The sequence below is a fragment of the Sarcophilus harrisii genome, chromosome 1 (assembly GCF_902635505.1).
Source record: "Sarcophilus harrisii chromosome 1, mSarHar1.11, whole genome shotgun sequence".
Taxonomy (NCBI): domain Eukaryota; kingdom Metazoa; phylum Chordata; class Mammalia; order Dasyuromorphia; family Dasyuridae; genus Sarcophilus; species Sarcophilus harrisii.
The window spans coordinates 715,623,603-715,648,185 of record NC_045426.1 but is presented as its reverse complement, the minus strand read 5'-3'; the positions used below and the strand labels follow the sequence as shown (position 1 = coordinate 715,648,185).

Sequence of the window (24,583 nt, the reverse complement as noted above, 5' to 3'; positions counted from 1 at the left end):
TTAAAACAGTATCAAGACTTGTCCCCTCACAGACTAATTGACATATATCATAACAGGAAAAAGAAACACCCAAAACTTTCTTAGCTCTATTTGATTCCAGGCTTGAGTCTTATCTGACAGCCAATCATGTAGTCACTGAGCACCAAAAGCAACTCATGGGATTAACCAGGTGGAAAATTTCCGATTCAGAAAGGTGTCACCTGGACCAAGACTAGCCTTTAACCTGTAAGGGTTCAGAGCCAAAACAGAGCAAGCTAGAGACTGGAGGGTCAGACTACAGACAGGTTTCATTCATCTCGGAGTGAGGAAGAAGGATGTTTGCAAGTGGAAGCCTTCCCCTCACAAGAAGGGCTTCGTGCTGCTGACACTGAGCTCACTTATAGACATTTATAGCCCACAACAGTCACTCTTAGGTCTCCAGAGTGCTCATGGCTGGCGTTTCTATCAATTATGGGTCTAGTTCCAATTCTGTCTTATAAGAAAAGTTTAAATGATTATGGGAATTGGGAAAAAAACATTACTGCACCGTGTGCCTCCAGCCCTGCAGGAAAGGACACACTCACCTGTTAGAGCTTGCTCAGAGTTTGGGGGGCTCTGGAGAAAAATGGGGGAGAGGAGAGGGATTAGCCTGCCCACCAAACTGAAGGGACAGAGCGCCAGGCTGACCTCGGGTGAACACCCGTGAAGCCTGGGGAGTCTTCCCAGTGTCACACCAGCGGAATTGTCAGAGGGAGATTCTGGAGATGACCTGAAGGAGAAGGTGTCAGACCCTGAGGGGAACATCTGGCCTCCCAACCTGCTGCAGCTCCGCTGGGCTGCCTAAGCCTCACAAAGTGCTTACAGGCAGGTGTCCGGGCCGGGCCGTGGGGCCCGGGAGCGCCCCGTGAGGAGGCCTGCCCTGAAGAAGGCGCTGCGCCCCACGGACTCTTTAGGCTTGATCCGGGCAGCCTCCCGAGCCGCACACGCTGTTCTCGGATGTAGCAGCAGGACAACTCTTTGAGCCTCATTCAGCAGGAAGGCAACAAGAGCAGAGTGACCCTTCGCTAAAACCTTACATCCCACTGACCTGCAGGGACCAGGGGCACCAGGGCAAAGGAGCCACTGCCTCTCCTACAGTCCAAAGGGAAGCTTCGCTTCAAACTCTGAAAGGAGAAGCGACCCAGAGCTGAGGGCAGAAATCATGGCCAGACAGCCCCCCTTCAGTGCCCTCATTTATCCACAGCCCATGGGGAGCCTGAATCGCAGAACATGCGACAAGGGGTGGAGCTGTAGAGGCTCGTTTCCAGACTGGGAGTGCCGCCTCAGGGGTCTGCTCCCCAAAGCACTGGGGGTATCCTCCCCAGAGAAGCACTGGAGGTGCCCCCCAAAGGTCTGCTCCCCCAGAGAAGCACACTCACCTATGCCGCCAACACTGGGGCCGCCTCCCTCCGGCCTCCACGGTGCTTCCCCTTGCTCCAGCTGAGAGATCACAGACGGCTTGGAAATGCTGAGTCCTGCTCATTGGAAACAAGGGAAAGTTGGGGATGGGGAGCCTGATGCAGTCCCAGCCCTGCCTCTTTTGGAAAACAGGGACAGGGACAGCATGTCTTGTGTGCAGGGGAGGGGGCTCCCTGGGGAGAGTCTGACTCACAAAGAAAACATCTTCTCCCCCTGCCCAGAGGATGCAGGGAGCAGCACCGAGCGGCCACTCCGGGAGAGCCGGGCTGGCCCACGTGGGACATTCTGGACACAGCACCCCCCAACGCAGGGCCCCGGGAAGCCCGCCGTCCTCACCCAGGCAGACCAGGTTGCTGTAGTTCTCCAGCATCACCTCCCGGTACAGCTCCTTCTGGGCCGGGCCCAGCTGCCCCCACTCCTCTGGGGAGAAGGTCACGGCCACATCACCGAAGGTCACGGACTCCTACAACACCAAGGGACTCATCCGTGGACCGTCCTGGCCTCCACGCCAAGGGACAGCTAGGGAGGGAGGCTCAGTGCTCGGGGTCTGGGGGGCTGACCCCAGGATGCGGATTCATGCAGCAGAACTACTGCAAGTCCTCCCTCCTCCGGCTTCCATGGCCCGGCCACCCAGTGACTCCTAGGAGGGCAGCATCTATGGGGACTCCCATTCTGCTCCCCAGAAAAGTGGGTCTGGGAAACGCTCCCCAAAGGGGCGGGAGGGAGGCGGGTTTAGCCGCTGCAGGACCTCCCACCCCTTCCCCAAAGAGCTCAGGGTCTGGCTGACCCCGCTTTTCGTCCAATGCTTGTCTGGACACGGTTGTTTGCCTGATGTCCCCGCTCAGACTGGGGGTTCCCTGGGGGTAGGAGCCCATCCCGGGGACCTGGGGACCTCCCATAATCAGACCAGAGAGGGCGGAGCTGCTCCCCAAAATGCGAGGGTCTGGGACCGCCTCCCTCGGGGTCCCCGGCTCCGACTTTCCCCGTCCGGCCCCTCCCCCGCCAGGGACAAGGCCTGCGGCTGCCGCCCCCCCCCCTTTCTGTATTAGCTGCCCCCTCCCCAGTCCCCCTCGCCCCGGCCCCGCGGAAGCGCCCAAGGACCACCGCCCTCCAGGAGCCTGGAGCTCCCGCCCCCCAGCCAGCCCCTCCCTTCGCCTCCTGGGTCCCGGGGGCTCCAACACCCCGGAAATGCGCGCCTGTCCTGGGTCCGAGGCCTGCACCCGCCTCGCCCACTCACCTGGGGGGGCCGGGCTGTCAGGGGCACCGGGGCCATCCCGCCGGCTGCCGCCTCCGGGGGAAAACGCGGGGCCGGGAGCGCTGGGGGAGAACAGGGAAGCTTGAGCCAGAGCCTGGCGGCCCGGGGACCCTCCCCCCCCCCACGCCCAGCACGTGCAGGGGCACGACCTGCCCAGATGAAGGCTTATAGGCATTCGCGGGTCAGTGGAGGCGGGACAAGGCCCCCAAGGGGAAGGAATCGGCTGGAACCCGGGAGTTCGGGGGCGGGGCGGGGGAAGGGGGAGGACAGAGCAGGGCCCCTCCAGAGAGAGGAGCGGCGGAGCTTCTGATTGGCTCAGAGACCGCGCCCCTCCCAGAAAAACCAATAGATGCGCAGCTTCTGAAAGGGGGCGGGACCACGAGGAGCTAAGAGGCGGACTGCGCACGCTCGACTCGCCCCTCCCCTCAGAACCAACCCCCGGCTCCTTAAGAGGTGCTTTCCGTCCCCCGAGTCCGGGGCATCCCAGCCCTCGGCCGCCACTCACCCCGGCTCGAGACGCGGGCCTCGGCCCCGACCCCGACCCCGACCCCGACCCCGACCCCGACCCCGGCAGAAACTGCGGTCTGTAGACCCGAGGCGGGCCGAACACTGAGGACGCAAAACAAGCGGAAGCGGAAATGACGCAAATGGCGCGACTTCGACTTCCCATTCCGGGACCCACAGGTCCGGTCTCTGTGGCAACCGGGGCGGGGTCGCGAAAGGCATGCTGGGAACTGTAGTCCCAGCGTCGAAGCCCTACCACCCCCCTTCCAGGCAGATGAAACTGAGTCGCGGGGCCGGCAAGCCCCGGGTCTCCAGGGACAGCTCAGGGTCTTCCCTGGGTCTTGCCCTGGAAACAGGGCTGTATCCCCAGCTCCAAGCAGCGAGCACGGAGGGTCCTTCAGCTGTTCCTGGGATTCCCCAGACCGTCTTCGGAACTTTGCCCATCTCCAGCTCCCGGCTCCTCCCACCTAGCTGGACTGCGACAAGAGCTGCGGGGCTGAGCTCTGCCTGCCCCAGTCCCCCCGGGCAGCCCAGCCTTCCTTCAGCCACTAACGTGCTGCTCCTAAAGCCCGGTCTGACCCGTCACCCGTCGGCAGCAGCCTTGATTTGACACTAGCGCCCTACGCGTTTTTCCCCATTCCTCTGCTTCTCTCCCCACGTTCCTGCACCCTCCCTGTTGTAAGGTCATTTCCCTACAACGCGCTGCCAGCTTCTGTCCGTAATGTCCCCACCTGCCTCGTCACTGTTACCTCCACCAGATTTCTACCTAAACCCATCTCTTTGTGTGCACTTAGAAAACAGTCTCTTCTGCTTTCCTGGTCCATCTGCTGTCGCTGTCCTTGGTGGCTACATTTCATCGCTCCTGCATTTATGCTGCATGGAGTGTTTGAGGGGGGAATGATCTTATCTGCTACAGTTTTCTTTCTGAGATTGTTCAAATTCCCCTTTATTGTTGAAATCGGCCTTTTTATGTGTGATTAAGGTCAAGATTTGCAAGGTAGCTAACCCTGGGCTGCGTCCCTAGCTTCACAGCTCTTCAGAACACAGTTCCATTTTCCCCTGTTTTCTCGTGGGTGTATTATTCAAATGTTCTCCTTCTTCCCCCTTTTTTGGTATCTGAGGATCTTTCTTTCTCCTTGTGGCTTACAGAATTCAATTGAATGGTTAAAAATGTAATCACTATGTGTTTTGGTCTAGCAGCTTTGGTTTTTAGTTTTTTAATTTTGTATTTTGGGGAAAGGATGATCTGTTAATTCTTCCAACTAAAATTTTATATTTTATGTTGAGAAGATCTGAGCAATTCTTTTATTATTTTCTTCATTGTGTTAAGGGTTTTTTTTTCCTATTATGTTCTTCTAGATTTATAGTCCTTAAGTTGTCTCTATTCATCCAGTCTTTGAGATCAGTATGTTTTGCTTACATAGGGAGTATGTGTATGTATATTTTAATGATAATTGATTTTTGCTTCTTCCAGATTGCCTTTCATTTATTTACTTGCATTCTCGATCTTTTGTTCTCTCATTTCTTTGGTGAAGCTTGTCCTTGCAGTCAAATGCTTCTGATGTTCATTATTTTTGTTGTGTGGATCAATTCTTTTCTCAGGGACAGCATGGTGATTCTCATCCCTATCGCCTCAAATCCCACAGGATCCTGTCTCAGCATTTCCTTTCTTTTGCTATTTTTATTACAGATGCCTGAATTCATTTACCATCACTCCTGTCAACTAACATTTATTACATGTTATTACATGTATTACATGCCAAGCACCAGGCCAAGCCCTGTTCAAGTGTTACGTTATTTGATTCCCTCAACCTCGGGAGGAAGGGGCTTTTATTGTGCCCTTGGGATTCTGAACTCTGGGCCCAGAAGTCCACCCAGTGCCCACTTACTGCCCCAGATCTGGAGACCGAGTATCCTCTGTGGCTAGGATTGTTACGACTGATTTATCTGCTTATGTTCAAGATCTTTGAGTTTTCGTCACCCACTTCCTCCAATCCTTGGAAATTTCAATCTCTCTACACACACAAGCACACCCTCACACACACTCTTTTTTTTTTTTTTTTTTAATTTAATAGCCTTTTATTTACAGGATATATGCATGGGTAACTTTACAGCATTAACAATTGCCAAACCTCTTGTTCCAATTTTTCACCTCTTACCCCCCCACCCCCTCCCCTAGATGCCAGGATGACCAGTAGATGTTAAATATATTAAAATATAAATTAGATACACAATAAGTATACATGACCAAAACGTTATTTTGCTGTAGAAAAAGAATCAGACTCTGAAATATTGTACAATTAGCTTGTGAAGGAAATCAAAAATGTAGGTGTGCATAAATATAGGGATTGGGAATTCAATGTAATGGTTTTTAGTCATCTCCCAGAGTTCTTTTTCTGGGCATAGCTGGTTCAGTTCATTACTGCTCCATTGGAAATGATTTGGTTGATCTCCTTGCTGAGGATGGCCTGGTCTATCAGAACTGGTCATCATATAGTATTGTTGTTGAAGTATAGAATGATCTCCTGGTCCTGCTCATTTCACTCAGCATCAGTTCGTGTAAGTCTCTCCAGGCCTTTCTGAAATTATCCTGTTGGTCATTTCTTACAGAACAGTAATATTCCATAATATTCATATACCACAATTTATTCAGCCATTCTCCAACTGATGGACATCCATTCAGTTTCCAGTTTTTAGCCACTACAAAAAGGGCTGCCACAAACATTCGTCACACACACTCTCTCACACACACACGTACATGTTCTCACATACTCTCACACACTCACAGGCACACTCAGACACACACACACACACACATTCACACACATACATACACACGTTATTCACGCGGCTCTCTACAACTGAATTTTAAAGTCTTTGTTCTGGCTTTTCCATTTCATCTTCTTCCCTGAGCAGAGGTAACACTGAGTTGAGAAACGCCAAAGTGGGGTCTTTTCCTAGGAAGGAGTTTTGTGAATTTAGGAGGTCTTGAGATCTGGAGTCTCACAATTTTAGCTGACTGGCAGCAGGTCTGACCTTTCTCAGAGAAAACCAGAAAATCAGACTTGGCAGAAGTCCGAGGCCTTCATGGAGACAGTGTAATGCCAATTCAGCAGTTACTCATTCTAAAAATATTTTGTTTTGATGTTCTAAATAATGGCTTCCCAGAATATAATAGATATAACTTTAGGCTCAAAACTGGGGTTTGGTGTTTTTTGTATGAAGGAAATAAAAATAAATCTCCTATACTTGATGTAAATTGCATTTTGAATACCTTTCTCCTTCTCCCTCAAAAACTGAAGTATATTTTCCCCATTTTGGAAAGATCCTTTAAGTAATCTGACTGGAAAAAAAATTGAAAAATAGAATTTGATTTCTTTGGATGGTGGCAAATTGTCTCAGGGATGAATAGGATCTTTGACTATGGCCTACAAGCAGTGACTCCCTTAGTAAGAGAGGTAGATGGAAGGGATACAGTCTCTGTCATACTGTCCAAAATAGAACTTTTCTTTCTCCCTAAATTTATCCTTCAAAGTTCTTCATTTGTATTGGGAGCATTGCCATACATCTAGCCACACAGATCTACACATGGAGTCACCTTCACCTCAACCGTTTTCCCTAAGATTTTATTAAAAACTTGTCGACTCTGCCTTTGCTAGAGTTAGCAAGGAGCCGTGGGAAAAGCCCAAGAACTTGGATCATATTATGACACTATTCCTTACTGCCAGGGCAACTAAACTTAGGGGCAAACAGCTCCTTGGGTTTCAGTTTTTTTAATTGTAAAATGAGGAAAATGAACTAGATGATGTAAAAGTTTCTTCTAGCACTGACCTAATGACATCTCTCTCATTTCTATTTAACTTTTAATTTTCAACTCCAAATTTCTCCCTCCCTCCAGCCCTCTCCCACCCACTGAAAAGAAATGATACCCATCATATATATGAAGACATACAAAACTTATTTACACATTAGTCATGTTACAAAAAAATGAGTGAAAAAATATGCTTTAGTTCAGTCTACCAATTCTCACTAGAAGTGGCTAACTTTTTTTAAATTTTTATCATGAACCCTCTGGAATTGTCAGGGATCATTATATTGATCTGAATAGCTGTCTTTCATAATTGATTATCATTGTAATATTGCTGTTACTGTGTATAATGTTCTAGTTATGCTCATTCCACTTTGTATCGGCTCATACAAGTCTTCCCAAATTTTTCTGAAATCACCTCTTTAGCCATTTCTTACAGCGCAATAGTATTCCAACACAATCATATATCCCCTATCTCTAATTAATGGGTGTCCTGTTTCCAATTCCTTGCCACCATAAAATGAGCCAATATAATTTGTTTTATATATAAAGATCTCCTTTTATATTGGTCTTTTAAGGGTTATAAACTAGAAATGATGGTCCAATATCAATGAATATGTAATTTTATAGCCCTTTGGACATAGTTCCAATTTATTCTCCAAAGTGTTGGATCAGTTGACAATTCCACCAACATGCATAATAAGTCCACCTATTTTTCACCATATTTCCTCCAGCATTTGTCATTTCCCTTTTCCATTGTGTTAGCCAATTTGATAGTTTTGAAGTGTTACCGAAAATTTTTAATTTTTCTCTAATAATTAGTGATTTAAGAGCATTTTTTCATGAAAGCTTTGATATCTTCTGATAACTGACTGATCATATATTTTGACCATTTATCAATTGGAGAATGGCTCTCATTTTCATAAATTTGGCTCATTTCCTAATGAATTTGAGAAATGACTTTTTTTTAGAGAAATCTATAATTTTTTCACCAGTTTTTGCTTTCCTTTTAATTTTCCCACATTACTTTTATTTGTGCAAACCCTTTTCATAAAAATTAAACACTTCATCTCCCACAATATTTCATCTTTTGTTTAGTCATAAATTCTTCCCTTTTATCAAGAGATCTGACAGAAAATTGTTTCTAGAACATGCTTTCTAGTTTTCCCAGTTTTTGTTGAATAGTGATTTCTTGGCCCAATAGTTTGAATCTTTGGGTTTATCCAACACTTAGATTACTCTTGTCATTTATTTCTATACACTATATACTTAATCTATCCTATTAATCAGCAAATGTAGTTCATATCCAATACATTATATTGTTGGTTACTTTCTTGTAATGTAATTTAAGATTTAGTACTCCTAGGCCACCCCTTTTTTCACCAAAAAAAATAAAATCATTTCTATTCCAGATCTTTTTTTTTTTTATGAATTTTATTGTTTTTGGTAGCTCTATAAAATAATTTTGGGTACTTTTCTATGGCAATAATTATTTTAGGTGGTACTGTCATTTTTACTGGATCAGCCTTCATACAAGCATTTGTTTTTCAATTATTTAGATCTGTCTCTGCCTAAAATATTTTGTAATTATGCTCATATACTTCTTGGGTGTATCTTGTCAGGTAAATTCCCAAGTATTTAAGCTGCCAGTAATTTTAAATGGAATTTCTGTCCTTCCTGATTCTGATGGTTCCAATGTCAGTGATGGAAGTGGCCACAAAGCACCATTTTCTCTTTTGTCTTTCATCCCCAGCTGTAAGACTCATCAGCAACACTTTACCTGGGCAACTGAGAGCCGTGCATCCACATGTCCCCTCAGCTGAGCTGGAGTCAGAGTGCTGTTGTCAGCTCCTCAGGCTCATCAGAGACAGCGTGTCATGGGAAGGGCTCCAGTACTCATGCATTTCAGTTTTTGCTGCACCCCAAGAACATGATGTTCCACTCAGGCCTGTTGGCTGAAAGGCCATCATCATGTTGTTTAACTCCACTTTGGCTCCTCACACCCAACTCCTCCCACAGTTTTTTCTTAGAGTAGACTGTCGACCTAGCTCCATCTTCTCGGTAGCAGCTTGGTCTGAGCCCTAGGTCACCTCGTGCCCTCATGCCACCTTTTCTGTTGGCATCCTCCTTTCCAGCTGGGTGCTACCCACCCTCCCCAGACTGGAAACTCCTTGAGGATAGGGTCTGTTACTTGTAGCCCATCCCTCAACACGGGGCCTGGCCCATAAATGGCGCTCAATGTTACTGAATTGCATGTTGGAGAGGTAAGCAGTGACCATGTGAGGGAAGGCCTAGAATTCTATGGTGAGGAGCTCATATTCTCTCTCAGAGGTAAAGAGGGAATGATAGTCGGACCTGTACCCTTAAAAGATTATTCCGTCCATTTTACGCAGGATAAATTGAAGTATGAAACAGAAACAGCAATTCCAGGGCTTGGATTTAAGTGAGTTAAGAGACAGAAGAGGGGCTAAGTCAAGATGGCAATAGCATTTTCATTGACTTCTGCCCACATTCTTCTTTAAGCAACTTTTTAAAAAGTACAACAGAGCAAATGCTAAGAGGGAAGACTAACAAATACCGACAGTGAGCCATTTTTTCCAGCCCAGGGCTACCTAGGGAGACAGAACAGTTTACAAGCAGAGAGACTTGGGAGCACAGAACAGCACTAGTTGTGGGCCACAAGAGGAAGCTGTGGTAGCTGCAGCAGAACCGGTAGCAGGAGCACTCAGGACCCAAGGAGATGAAGGGCTCTGAACACCTGACCAGAGAGAGATTACCGAGGAATCCTGTGCTAGCCTGGACACAGGAGCGGACATCAGTGGACAGCTCTGGTACCCATCACCCAGATTTGGGGAGCAGTTTCAGGAATAGAAGGGTTTTTAGGCTCACATGGGTTACAGCTCCAGAGCAGAGAGAAGTTGAGGCTGAGGGAACAGAATGGCCAACTGTGAAATACTAGGGCACACACCAGTAGGGCAGTAATTGTCACTCTCCCTGGATCACACCATCTTGGAAACCTGGATAATTAACAAAACTTAAGACTGAGCTGTGAAAACAAAAGGATATAAAGTCTGAAGCTCAGGTCAGTCTTCTCCACCATCTCCCTTAGAGGTTTAAAAAAAAAAAAAAAAAAGCCCAACTCTTTAAAAAGCCAAGATAAAAAATAAATTTTAAAAAAAATCTGCAAGCAAAACCTCAATGAAAAATGCAGACTGGATATAAGAATACTCCCCCCACCCCCAAACATTTATTGAAACCAGTGCTATGAAACAAAGATCTGCTTCCTCTAGAGGGTTTTACTGATTCAGATTTTCTGATTTTTCAATAAAGTGTACTCTGTCTGAAATTCTCACATTCACTACATTCATTGTTATTTTCACTTTAACTTACATTAAAAAAAATTAACAATTCTTCATAAAGCATTTCATTATACAAAGAACAAAAAAGGATGATTTTATAGGGCCCATTAACTTCTGTTTAACAGAGTTTGCTTCTTTAAAGCATACACAAAATTTAACATGCTAGAAACAAAATTGCCTAAAACACTTTTTTTGAGAGAGACTTTAAAAATATTTTAATATTCTTTTTTTTTAAACTATCATTACTCACAAACTCACACCTGAAAAAGTCTTTCCTCAAAATAGATGTAATTTAAGCAAAATAAACATAATGCCTATGTCTAAAAATTTATCTAATTGTATATCTATAGTTTATCACTTTTCTGAATAGTTCATTGCCAGTTTTCTATGGTCATGATTGGTTACTGTTTTGACAAGTGTCTTTCAAAGTTGTTTTATTTTAAATTATTATAATCATTATGTAAATTGGTTTCATATTTCTGTTTACTTCATTTTCCATGAGTTCATACACGTCCTTCTAATTTTTTCCAAATTTATTGTGCTCATTATTCCTTACAGTTCAGCGATTCTCATTTCATTCATATGCCAAAAATTGGTGATTTCCCACAGGGTGGACACCTGCTTGAGTTACAATTTTTTGCCACAACAAAAAGTGCTGATATGTAAAAACTTGTAAATATAGTTCTATGTATCTCTGACTTTTGGGGGATAGAGAGTGAGACTAGATCAGCAGTTTAGTAAATTTTAGACTCATGTCAAATTACTTTCCAGGATAGTTGGACCAACTCATATTTCCCTTAATAATGCATCAGTATTATCTTACCACAGTCCATCAAACAATGTATATTTTTCACCTAAACCTTTTATCTTTATTAATTCTATTCATGAAGGTATCCATTCATAAGTCTTCTCTACAGTAAGAATTAATTTACAATAAGATCTATAAGTGAGCTAGGTGGAATCATCAGGATGACTCATCTTCCCGAGTTAAAATCTGGCCTCAGTCACTCACCATGTGAGATCTGGAGTAAGTCACTTAACCCTGTTTGCTTTTTTAAACTTTATTTTAAAAATCTATTTTTTAAAAAGGAGCTGGCGAATAGCAAACCACTCTAGTATCTTTATCAAGGAAACCCCAAATGGGATCATGAAAAGTTGGATATGACTGAAATGCATAAGTTCTGTGTTTTGGAGGACTTTCCATATTCATCAAAAGCAGGTTTCTCTCTCCATATGGATTTGGAAAAATAAGGCATCTGGAAGAAAAACCTTCCCTAAAAATTAAGTTTTTCTAATGTGAACTCTTATGTTGAGAAAATGTTCTCAGTTGAAAGAACTTACATTAAGCTGTTGTCTAGCAACATTTATCTGTCATAAAATAAGGTGTGTGCTGAGTAAAACTGCTGATGCTCATTACATTCATAAAGTTTCTATCTAGTATGAAATATGTGATACTGAACAAACTATAGTAGCATCACCTTAAAGACTCTCCCACACTCATTTCCTTTTTTTGCTTTTTGCTGAGGCAACTGGGGGTTAAATGACTTGCCCAGAGTCACACAGCTAGGAAGTGTTAAGTGTCTGAGGCCACATTTGAACTCAGGTCCTCCTGACTTCAGAGCTGGTGCTCTATCCACTGTACCACCTAGCTGCCCTCATTATCTTTCTAACATGAATTCTTTAGAGAATTCTGTGTTCTAATAGAAAACTGTCTCACATTTAATGAATTTAGGTTTCTCTCCATTATCAGTTAGCTGATATATATAAAGTTTCCTTTTTTAATCAAAAACCTGAAGATATTCATTACTCATTTACAAGGCTTTTCTTCAAGATAAATTCTGATATCCAATAAATTTTAAGCTTAGGCCAAAATGCCAAGTAAGAAAATACCTTGGTCAATATGGCCTTGCAGAAAGAGCTTGTCTCAAAGTCAGAAAGATTTGGTCACAAGTACCACTACTGATGCACAGACATGTGTTTACCTGGAGACATCGGCTGGTTTTCCTAAGACGACTCACTAAGGTCATATTTGCAGAGGAGGCACAAAGCCCAATTCTGTAGTTTCTTCCTTGAGTTTCCTGCATCAATGAAGCAACAGGTCCAGTCCCTAAGCCTGGCTCTCGTGAGTTTTCTAAAGTACACTGTGGTTTCTCTCAAGCAGATCTTTCCACGTTTACCCTAACATAAATATTATGTGGCACCCCAAGTCAGCTCAGATGGAATGCCTACTCACCTCCAATATACTTATCAAGTCTCTCCAGAATGAACTGGCTGATGTCAGAGAGAAGCTCCAGACTCTGAAATGCCTCCCTATGTTTGCATGGTATCTTTCAAGTAGGAACTGTCTGATGTTGATTAAGACTTAAGCTCTGGCCAAATTCTTTTCCACATTCATTAGGTTTCCCTCTAGTATGAATCGTTTGATGTGCCATGAGATGTGGCCTCTGTCGGAAGAACTTCCCACATTCATTACATTTATAAGGCTTTTCTCCCAGATGAATTCTCCGATGGAGAATAAGTTGGGAGCTCATTCTGAAGGCCTTTCCACATTCCTTACAGTCATAAGGCTTCTCTCCAGTATGACTTCTCTGATGGGCAGTAAGATGGGCAGTTTGGCGGAAGAACTTCCCACATTCATTACATTTATAAGGCTTCTCCCCAGTGTGAATTCTCCGATGGAGAATAAGTTCTGCATTTCGGCAAAAAATCTTCCCACATTCATGACATTCATATCGTGTTTCTCCATTGTGAATCTTCTGATGTAGAGTAAGACTTCTGCTCCGGACAAAGACTTTTCCACACTCACTGCATTCATAAGATTTCTCTCCTCTAGTATGAATTCTCTGATGCTGAATAAGGTCTGAACTCTGGCGGAAGGCCTTTTCACATTTGTTACACTTATATGGTTTCTCTCCAGTATGAATTCTCTGGTGTGAAATAAGATGTGCATTTTGCCGGAAGAACTTCCCACATTCATTACATTTGTATGGTTTTTCTCCCAGATGAATTCTCCGATGGAGAATAAGTTGGGAGCTCATTCTGAAGGCCTTTCCACAATCCTTACAGTCATAAGGCTTCTCTCCAGTGTGACTTCTCTGGTGGGCAGTAAGATGTGCACTCTGGCGGAAGAACTTCCCACATTCATTGCATTTGTAAGGCTTCTCCCCAGTATGAATTCTTTGATGGAGAATAAGTTCTGTGCTGCGGCAGAAAGCCTTCCCACATTCCCCACATTCATATGGTGTCTCTCCAGTGTGAATCTTTTGATGAAGAGTAAGACTTCTGCTCTGGACAAAGCGCTTCCCACACTCACTACATTCATGAGATTTCTCTCTTCTAGCATGAATTCTCTGATGTTGAAAAAGGTCTGAGCTCTGGCGGAAGGCCCGTTCACATTTGTTACACTTAAATGGTTTCTCTCCAGAATGGATTTTCTGATGTGCCTGAAGGTTTGTCTTCTGCCTAAAGACCTTCCCACAGTCATTACATTTATAAGGTTTTTCCTTAAGATGGATTCTCTGATGTATATTAAGTTGTGAGCTCAACCGGAATGCCTTTCCACATTCCTTGCATTCATAAGGCTTCTTGTCAGCATGATTTTTTTGATGGGCAGCAAAAAGGGCAATTTTATAAAAGAACTTCCCACATTCATTACATTTGTATGGTTTCTCCTCAGTGTGAATTCTTTGAGGAAGAGTAAGTTCTGTGCGTTGACAGAAAGTCTTTCCACATTCATATGGTATCACTTCAGTATGAATCTTCTGATGAAGAGTAAGACTTCTACTCCGGGCAAAGGCCTTCCCACATTCATTACATTCATAAGGTTTATCTCCAATATGAATTCTCTTATGTTGAGTAAGGTCTGAGTTCTGGCAGAAGGCCTTTTCACATTTATTACATTCATATGGTTTCTCTCCAGTATGAATTCTCTGATGTATCTTAAGGTTTGTTTTCTGACTAAAGACTTTCCCACATTCATTGCATTTATAAGGTTTTTCTCCAAGATGAATTCTCTGATGTATACTAAGTTGTGAGCTCAGTTGGAAAGCTTTCCCACATTCACTACATTTATGAGGCTTATCTCCAGTGTGAATTGACTGATGTTCAGTAAGCTTTGCTCTCTTGAGGAAGACCTTTTCACACTGATTACACTCACATGGCTTTTCCCCACTATGAATTCTCTGATGTTGAGTAAGGTGTGAACTCTGGTGAAAGGCTTTCCCACATTCACTACATTCAGAAGGTTTCTCTCCCATGTGAATTCTCCAGTGAAGAATAAGATTTCTACTCTGGCTGAAGACTTTTCCACATTCCTTACAATCATAAGGCTTCTCTCCAGTATGACTTCTCTGATGTACAATAAGATGTGAATTCTGGTGGAAGAACTTCCCACATCCATTACATTTATATGGTTTTTCTCCAGTGTGAATTCTCTGATGAAGAGTAAGTTCTGTACTTTGACAAAAAGCCTTCCCACATTCACTACATTCAAAAGTTTTCTCTCCAGCATGACTTTTTTGATGTACTGTAAGATGTGCACTCTGGTGGAAGAACTTTCCACATTCATTGCATTTATATGGTTTCTCTCCAAAGTGAATTCTCTGATGGAGAATAAGTTCTGTATTTCGACAGAAAGCCTTTCCACAATCATTACATTCATATGTTGCCTCTCCACTGTGAATTTTCTTATGGCTAATAAGGCTTCTACTTCGAGTGAAAGCCTTCCCACACTCATTACATTCATAAGGTTTCTCTCCAGTGTGACTTCTCTGATGCACACTGAGATGTGCACTTTGGCGGAAGAATTTCCCACATTCTTTACATTCATATGGTTTCTCTCCAGTGTGAATTCTCTGATGGAGTATAAGATTTCTGCTTCCTCGAAAGAACTTCCCACATTCGTTACACATACAGGATTTTTCTCCAGTATGAATTCTCTTATGTTGAATAAGCTCTGTGCTCTGACAGAAAACCTTGCCACATTCACTACATTCATGAAGTTTCCCTCTAAAATGAAGTCTATCACTTTCAGTAAGATCTGAATTATAACTTAAGAAGTCACTAAGTTCATTATACTTTAAAATATTACTCTTGGAAGAAGTTCTATTATATTTTTTTAGGTCTAAATGTGGGCTTAAGCTTTTCCTATAAATATCACATTCCCAGAGGCCTTTTCCTATGTTTACACCCTGTGGGGGGAAAAGTTCTGGCCCTGATATGAAGTGTCTGCCATTTTTTTCATGTTTATTACCTCTCACTTCATCTGGAAGTTTGTTTTGGATCATTTTTATTTGCTGGTATAGTTTTTCATTATTGCTTTGTTGTCTTTCTGACATGGCATCAAATTCACAGACTTCTTCCAACTTGAAGAAATATGCACTGTCGCTTATAAATCTTTCTTGGGATGAGTTTTCCAAAGAGAAACCCAGTTTTAGATATGATTCCTTGATTTCCAGCCTAGTTATCAAATCTGAAAGAAATTAAAAAACAGAAATATTCTCCAATCTTCCTGCTCTCATCTGTGTTCTCTATCAAAATTACATTTGAAATGAATGAAAAAACAACAACCCACCAATAACCTAAATTTATATCGGGAAGAGCTGTGAAGGAAATTATGTAACAAACTTACAGAAGTTTTTTACATGTGAATATTTTCATGCAAATAAATATATATTATTACTAACATTATTTAGCGTTAGGGAGGCAAGTTATTTAGAAAACATAAGAATCACTTTCATTTTTATTTCTAATAGTAATAAAATCACACACAAAACTTAAAACAGAAACATAATTTCCAAAAACCAAAAAATATGGGGGGAATTGAACGATCTAGAAATACTAAGTGACTCTATATCACAAATATAAAACAATGATCCATAGCTGAAATAAAGCCCTAAAGAATAAGAAGGCTTTTAAAGTTTAGGGATGACACAAATTAAGAAAGTACAAAAGACAGTACATACTCCAAAAATAAATTACTATTTAATGCAAGAGGTTTATCCATAGAATGGCACAAAATCAAGAAATTTATGAGAAAATATTAAAACAGGAACAGTACTAGGCACACTGGGAAAAAACAACAACAACCACCACCCACAAATAAAAGATGATATCAAACCCCAGACTTTAAAATCACTACAAGTGATCTCTGGCATAAAAATCTGATACCTGCAAACCTCACATTCTAATGAAGAAAACAATATGTAATTAAGTAGAAATTTAAGCCAGGGAAGTCAGGAGGCAGAGATCAAAAAGGGAAAACTTTCTAGGCATGCTGGACAGTCAGAAAACCTATTCAGTCCAGAGATGAAGTGTCATGTGTGAGAAATGGCAATCAGGAGCTGTCATAGGGTTTGTGAGAATGTAAAAAACTATGAAGGAAGGATGATGTCAGACAATGAAGACTTCCAAATACCAAACATAGGATCCTATATTTCAGCTAGGAAGTATTAGGAAGCTAAGGAAGCAGGAGACCCTACAGCACCTGCTCCACAACATGCTGCAGATATGAGGGGCTAGCATCATAGCAGTATCTTTGGCCTCCGTTATGTAGGTCCCTTATGTAGGTGACCAGATCAAAAAAGAGGATCTTATTTTACCTGTCAGGAAATCAGAACCAATGACTAGTTTTTAAAAAATGAAGAGCTATATTAATCTAGCAAAATATATTCTTTCTAGCTGATACCCACATTATTCCTCGTCTGTTGGATAAATAACTCAAAACTATCCTTGGAAACTGGTCATTTATGTCTTTCCATTGTTTTTGGAATTAATCTTTTATCTCATGATTATAAAATGAGATACAAACTACTTCTTCAAGCAAACTACATTACATAATAACCAAGTGGTTTCAGACAGACTCTACCTAATCACAGAATGAAAGTGGATCTCTTCCTCAGAAGAGAAACAGGACCTTTTTTAAAAAGTTAATAAAACTGGAGAACAAGAGTCCCACAAGTCCACCTTGGTAGAGCTGAGACCAAGCAGCTGCTGAGACACAATCTGAAACCCAATTTCACTGACCTGGGACCACCCTCCAAGCCAACAACAGGCCCATGTACATGGAAGAGGACCCATCAAAACAAATATTTAGAGCACCTCTTTTGTGAACAAAAAACTGAAACAGATCAAATGCAAATGGTTGAAAAAAATGATGGAATATGAATATTACTGTCAGATAAAAATGAAGAGATAGTTTCAAAAAAGAAAAAAAAAAAAACCCTGAAAATACTTGTATGAACTAACGCAGTTTGAAGAGAGTAGAACTAGGGCATCAATTTATACGGGAATTGTGAAAGACCCAAAGACTATGATCAATCAGGATTCCTAAGTCTAGTGGTGAATCATGAGGCCCACCTGGAGGTGACAGACAACAGCTCCGAATGAGGGACGCACTTTCAGCCAAAGACAAACAGCCAATGGGTTTGGCTTAACTAGGCACATATGGAATGAGTCTTATTTTCTCTCTCTCTTTTTTTTTTTTTTTAATCCCGGTGAGAAGAAAAAGAAATTCTTGATTACAAAAAAAAGAAAAGGGCTGCCAACAATAAGGTGATTCCAAGGAAGGGGAGCAAAAAGGGCAGTTCCTACTAAGGGCCTCTTTGCTAGCCCCAAAGGACACACTCATCAACATTTGAGCTTTCCCAGAATCTCATGCCACCCTACCAAGAAGCTCCTCCCACCTGTTCCTCTCCTCCTGGGGTCTGGGATAAGGCACCTGCCTTCCACAAGTTTTAAGTATTTCCCCATGGGAGGCAGCATCTACAGTCAGGAGGTTCCGCATCCACAGCCCACCTCACACCCTTTCTAGGGGTCAACCTGCCTCAGTTTCCTCATCAGAGAGAACGTCACCAGGAGCACTGACATCATGGGGTGGATGGGACATTCAATGAGGTCAGGACTAAGAAGAATGGAGCAGCTCCTGGGGGTCTCCCACTCACCTGGACCGCAGCTGCTTGGGACCCCTCCCCATGGTGTCCATGGTGGTGCTCCTCGCTCCAACTGCTCAATCACACGGGGTTTGGAAACTGTGAGTCCTGCCCAGGGGAAATGGGAAAGGGTTGGGGTCCAAGAAGACCCCAGCCTCCCATTCCTAGGCCCCCCTCCAGGACAGGTGGGCCCCACCTGGGGGGTCTGCACCCAGCTCTTGGGCTGGCTTCATTCTGCAGATCTGGGCCCCCCTCAAAGCCTGGGAATCATTCCTGGCTTCAGGGGTCTCTGTGCCACCATAGCATGGACTCAGGGGGAGCCCCCTTACCCAGGCCCACCAGGTTCCGGTAGTTCTCCAGCATCACCTCCCGGTACAGCTCCTTCTGGGCGGGGTCCAGGTGCCCCCATTCCTCCCGGGAGAAGTCCACGGCCACGTCCCCAAAGGTCACAGAGCCCTACAAGATGCAGGACCATGGCTGCTAAAGGAGGGGGATGAGCAGGTGGAAGACCCTGCCCTCTGGTTGGGGGGAAGCCTGTTTGTGACCCAGTGAGACCCTCCCCTCTCGCAGGCCTAGAAAGACAAGGGCAGGTGGGGGCTCAGCCTTCTAGGGGCCAGCTCTGACTTCTGCCTGAGGGCCTGTGCCCTGCCTGGGACTCCCTCTCCCCCCAAACCGGCCCCCGAGCCCTCTTCCTCTCCCCACACCCGTTGCACAGATGCTGGGCAGGCCCATCCCTGGGAGCCTCGGTTTCTCCACCTTTAAAAGGGGACAACACAGCCCGACCACAGGGGCCGCAGGAAGCCGGCTGGGAATTTGGGCGGGAAGCTGGGTCTGTGGAGGACCCTCCATGGGGGCCCTGCCTGGCACATGGGGGGGTCCCCGCAGCCCCCTGAGGATGACGTCCCAGACCCAAAGGACTCCTGGTCTCCCAGGCTCCCTTTGCGGGGCTCACGGGCTGTGCCCGGGCCCGAGGCGGGGCCAGGGAGTCACAGGGGGCAGGGCTGGAAGCCCAGCCCAGGCTCCCACCCGGTGCGGCTCCCTAACCCTGACTCCCCCGAGGGTCACGGGGAGCCCCGGGAAGCCCCTCACCCGGGAGGCGCCGTCCGCCAGGAACACGGGGGCCATCTCCTCCTGCGGGGGCTCCTTCTGCCGGGGAGGGCGGCGCCGGCCCGGGACCTCCTGCGGGGGGGGGGGGGTCAGCGCCGGGCTCTGGATGTCCAGCTGGGGAGGAAACAGGAGGAGAAAAGGTCGGGCAGCGCCGGGCCCGGGACGTCCATTGGGGAGGACCAGGTGCTTCCCGCCGGGGTCTGGGGCGGGGAAATGGACACAGACGTCGGATGAACGAGGGTCCAAAGAAGGGGGGAGGGGCGGTGTACAGGGGGACACGGAGACACCAAGGAACGGGGAGGGACTGGGGCAGGCGGGGGGGGGCGGGGGGACGACGCTATTTGGTGCCGCGGCTGCGCTGCCTTCCGGGGAACGCGCCCGCCCGGCCTCGCTCTCCCCTTCCCGCTCTCCCCGCTGTCACTGAGGCTCCCGACGCCCGGGGAAGGCAGAGCGGAAGGGGGCATGCGCACAAGCCAAGGCGGGTGGCGCCCTCCAGCCTGGCGGGGGCGTCCTCCTCCTCCTCCTGGTTCGGCCCCTCCCCCCACGAAGGCCTCCACTGAGGCCTTCTGGGCCCTCGGGCCCCACTCACCTGGCCCGGCCCTGCCGCGGTGGCGGAGGAGCCCGGGCCGAACGGGAGCAGGAAGCCTCGGCGGAGGCCGGAAGTGACGCTTCCTCCTGCCCCGCCCCCGCCCCGCCCCCGTGTGGCCCCGCCCCGCCCCCGTGTGGCCGCCCACGTGAATCTGAGGGGCGGGAAGAGGCTGCAGGGAGCTGGGGCTGAATTCCGCTCTTGAGGCGGCTCTTCCTCGGGCTGCCGTCCCCCACAGCCCGGCCCCGGGCGGCCCCTTGGTCTAACCGAGCAAGCCCTCCCAGCCCTCCATGGGGCGCAGCGGGACCGTCACCCTCAGCACCGTGAGCACATCATCGCCGCTCACCGCCGTCACCAGCGCCATCTTTGCCGCAATCCCCATGGTAACTGTGCTCATCATCACCGTCATGATGAGATCACCACCAGCAACAACTTTGTTACCGTCACCATGGTAACTATCACCTCTAGTGCCGAAAGAACCAATGGTGCGATCTTCCCTTTCTATCCGTGGGGAGACGAGAGCGAGGGGAGCTGTCCGGGGTCCTGCCCTGGGGCAGCCACGAGAAGGAACGGCACAGGCTCTTTCCTCTGGAGAGCTAAGGTTAGAAAACCCGAGGGTCAGTCTTGGCTCTCACCCTGACTAGCTGCGCAGTCTTTCTTGCGCTTTAGGCTCCTCATCTATAGAGTGGGGCTGTCTATCTGAAAAGGAAGAAATGCTTCAGAAATCTGGAAAGCGTCATGGAAATGTGTGCTGGCTATCTGCAAGAGAAGCTTCCTTCCAATGGAGGGTTTACTTCTGCAAAGTGCGCTCCTAAAGGGGGGAGCCCTAGAAGGATCGGGCTAAATGGCATTAATGGGAAGGGAAGCTACTTCCCCTGTAAAGAGCCCGCAGCCCCAGCCTCAGCTCAGTCAGGGCTGTTTGATTGTCACCTGCACCAGGCTTCTCCTGGTGTCTTTATCTGTTCGGCCACTTGATTCCCCTAGAGGGGTGTGTGCCATTGGCACTGGACCGTGGCTCAGAGAGGAGAAAATGGCTCTCCTGATTGATGAAACCTGCTTTGGGGCTCACTGGTGACTAAACAATTCAGAGTATTTTGGATGGACCCATGAGGTCAGAAGCCAGATTATAAGGGATTAAGAAGAGAATGAAAGGAGAGAAAGTGGAGGCACCTCTTGTAGACAGGCCCTTTGGAGAAGTTTAGTTGCAAAGTACAGAGGAGATATAGGGTGTTAGTGGGGATGGAAGGATAAAGGGAAGAGTATTGGAGGATTAGGGAAACATGGGCATGTTTGTAGGAAGCAGAAAATGAAGAAAGGGAAAGATGAAAAATAAGAGAGATTGGGGAGGACAGGGGATAAATTTGTTAGAAGAAACGGGATGGATCAATGAGATCACCTGTACAGATGGAGGAGTTGGCCTGGCTAAGGAATAAGACCATCTCTTCATGTGAGATAAGGGTGAAGGATGCCATAGTAGCCCAAAGCATTTAGATGACATGAGGAAGCAGGGAGAATAGAGAACTCTTGTTAATGTCATTTTTTTCCTATAAAATATGAGGCAAGGTGTCAGAGTTCTTCCTGACCTGTCCCCTCCCACTCTGCTCCTCACCCCATCCTCTTCAGTCCAGTCATAGGGCTCACTGGTTGTTCCCCAAACAAGACACTCCATGTGCAGACATTTTCTCTGGCCATCCTGAGATTTGGAATTCTCCCTTTTTAGCTCTGCCTACTGATTGCCCTGACTTCCTTTAAGTCAAGTCCCAAATAGAATCCCATATTCTACAGGAAGCATTTGCCACCTTCTTAATATTATTGCCTTCTCTCTTAATTGTCTCCTATTTTCTGGGATGTATATTGTCCATATAGATGTGTTTGCTCGCTGCCTTCCCTCTTAGATAGTAAGCTGTCCCAAAGACAGGAATTGTCTTTTTCATCTTTTTGTATATTCAGCCTAATAAATGTTTACTGACTGGCCCAGACAAAATAAAAAACCAACCTATAAGGCCTCAAAGCTCTTTTCTCTGCTGAAATATTCATTTTTTCTTATGATGATTAAGTTCACAGCAAAGAAAATGTAATTAAAAGTTTTCAGAGAATTTTTAATCTATTCACAAAATAGATGGAACTTAGAGGAAACAAAACAGAATGATTTGAGTTTTCCCTCTTTAAAAAATCTGTTCAAAACAAGCAAGGGAATAAAATTGATTAGGAAAAATTTTTCCTGAAAATATTTCTGCTACCAAACATATAAACATAATTTACAAGTAATGGGCATAATTTACAAGTAATTTTTACAGTCAAAGATTCTGATAAAGGCCTCATTTCCAAAATATATAGAGAATTGACTCTAATTTATAAGAAATCAAGCCATTCTCCAATTAATAAATGGTCAAAGGATATGAACAGACAATTTTCAGATGATGAAATTGAAACTATTTCCACTCATATGAAAGAGTGTTCCAAATCACCATTGATCAGAGAAATGCAAATTAAGATAATTCTGAGATACCACTATACACCTGTCAGATTGGCTAAAATGACTGGGACACTGATGCATTGTTGGTGGAGTTGTGAACGAATCCAACCATTCTGGAGAGCAATCTGGAATTATGCCCAGAAAGTTATCAAACTGTGCGTACCCTTTGATCCAGCAGTGTTACTATTGGGCTTATACCCCAAAGAGATTGTAAAGAAGGGAAAGGGACCTGTATGTGCCAAAATGTTTGTGGCGGCCCTGTTTGTAGTGACTAGAAACTGGAAAACGAATGGATGCCTATCAATTGGAGAATGGTTGGGTAAAGTGTGGTATATGAATGTTATGGAAGAGTAAATGACCAGCAGGATGATTTCAGAGAGGCCTGGAGAGACTTACACGAACTGATGCTGAGTGAAATGAGCAGTATCAGGAGATCATTATATACGTCAACAACAATCTTGTATGAGGATGTATTCTGATGGAAGTGGATTTCTTTGACAAAGAGAAAATCTAACTCAGTTTCAATTGATCAGTGACAGAAGCAGCTACACCCAAAGAAAGAACACTGGGAAGTGAATGTAAACTGTTTGCATTTTTGTTTTTCTTCCTGGGTTATTTTTGCCTTCTGAATCCAATTCTTCCTGTGCAACAAGAGAACTGTTCTGCACACATATATTGTATCTAGGATATACTGTGACCTATTTAACATGTATAGGACTGCTTGCCATCTCGGGGAGGGGGTGGAGGGAGGGAGGGGAAAAATTGGAACAGAAGTGAGTGCAAGGGATAAGGTTGTAAAAAATTACCCACATGGGTTCTGTCAATAAAAAGTAATAATTATTTTTTTAAAAAAGTTATCAAACTGCATAACTTTTGATCCAACAATGTTTCTACTGGGATTATATCCCAAAGAGATCTTAAAAGAAAGGGACCCAGATGTGCAAAAATGTTTGTGACAGCCCTCCTTGTAGTGGCAAGAAAACTAGAAACTGAGTGGATGCCCACTGGCATCAATGGCTGAATAAATTATGGCATATGAAAAAAAATGTGAGCCATGCTTCCCAGAGTTGGGGTTCATGCCTGCCTCTCCCACTTGCCAAGCCCGACTTCAGCCAAGGCCCTTTTGCTCACAGCCCCCAGATGAGCGCCAAGCTCGGGGTTCTGTCTGGGCTCTTGGGGAACCTCAAGTCTGGGGATCCAGGGATCTGGAGAGCCTGCTTTTGGAGTGGAAAGGCCTCAGCGGGCACTGTGTCCAGCCTCCTCCTTTCATGGAGCCAGCCCAGAGAGGCACCCAGCTGCCAGCCTCAGGGTATCCCACCTCTGGAAGTCTGGGATTTTCATCCACCCCAGGAGGGGTACAGGGGAGGAGTTGGATCACTCTCAGCAAGCTCCTTGCTCTTGGGCAGATGGAATCGGGAGGGACTGGGCATTGCCAGGGGGCACAGCCTAGAAATGTCCTCCGGCCCCGGCTTCTAAGATTCAACCCAAACAACCCTCTATTAGGGGCTTCCAAGAGCTGCCCTCAAGGAAGGGTCTTTCTCCTAGTGTTAGCATGAGGAATCATGAGAGAATTTTCGGCTGGAGCTTCGATGACCCATGGCTGGCAGCAGGGGCCGAGGTGACTCCAAGGGGTGCGGGCAGGAGAGCTCGGGATGGGCAGGGGACATGGGGAGGGCATGGGAAGGAGTGTGGAAGGAGCCAAGTCAACCTGGGAAGCCTTGAAGGTCCCTCCTGGCACAGGAAAATGCCCCCTCGCGGCCACCGGCGTCTCCAGGACGAAGCTAACGTCCCGGGGCCAGCCCAGCCATGAGGACGGTCTTCTCGCCCTTGCCTGGGCTCCCCACAGCAAGTGCTTCTATGCTGGTGGAACACCGATGGACAAACATGGACAGCTGTGGCCCCTGAACCTTAAACCACAGCCTTCAGAGGAATCCCCCCAGAATAAATGGTGGCCGAGAGAAGCAGCAGGGGGGATGTGGGCACCGGGAGGCCAGGCGTGGCCCGAGTCTGAAGGAGACGCTGCCGTCCAGTTTGGGCTCGGGTGGGCCTTCAGGCGGCCACAACTCCCCGCTAAGTCTGTTTGGGGCCAATTAAGTCTCATTCTCTAATGGACAAGGAGAGCA

General features: G+C 45.8%; 2 protein-coding genes across 2 annotated transcripts in view; one reads left to right on the top strand and one right to left on the bottom strand.

Moving 5' to 3' along the window:
- LOC100916440 (zinc finger protein 850-like) overlaps positions 1–20,068 on the bottom strand; it is a 29,573-nt gene extending 9,505 nt beyond the window's left edge. Inside the window, exons 1-9 of the mRNA XM_031949149.1 lie at positions 19,988–20,068; positions 19,381–19,470; positions 18,621–18,747; positions 18,304–18,399; positions 12,697–15,833; positions 3,198–3,603; positions 2,675–2,754; positions 1,774–1,900; positions 1,398–1,493 (exon numbers count right to left, since the gene is read on the bottom strand). Coding sequence (XP_031805009.1) covers positions 1,398–1,493; positions 1,774–1,900; positions 2,675–2,754; positions 3,198–3,603; positions 12,697–15,833; positions 18,304–18,399; positions 18,621–18,747; positions 19,381–19,416 — 4,105 coding nt within the window. The 5' untranslated portion in view covers positions 19,417–19,470; positions 19,988–20,068. The remainder of the gene's footprint in view (positions 1–1,397; positions 1,494–1,773; positions 1,901–2,674; positions 2,755–3,197; positions 3,604–12,696; positions 15,834–18,303; positions 18,400–18,620; positions 18,748–19,380; positions 19,471–19,987) is intronic.
- Positions 1–24,583, top strand: part of LOC111719283 (zinc finger protein 345) — a 369,988-nt gene that overhangs the window by 84,054 nt on the left and 261,351 nt on the right. The gene's annotated exons all lie outside the window — the stretch shown is intronic.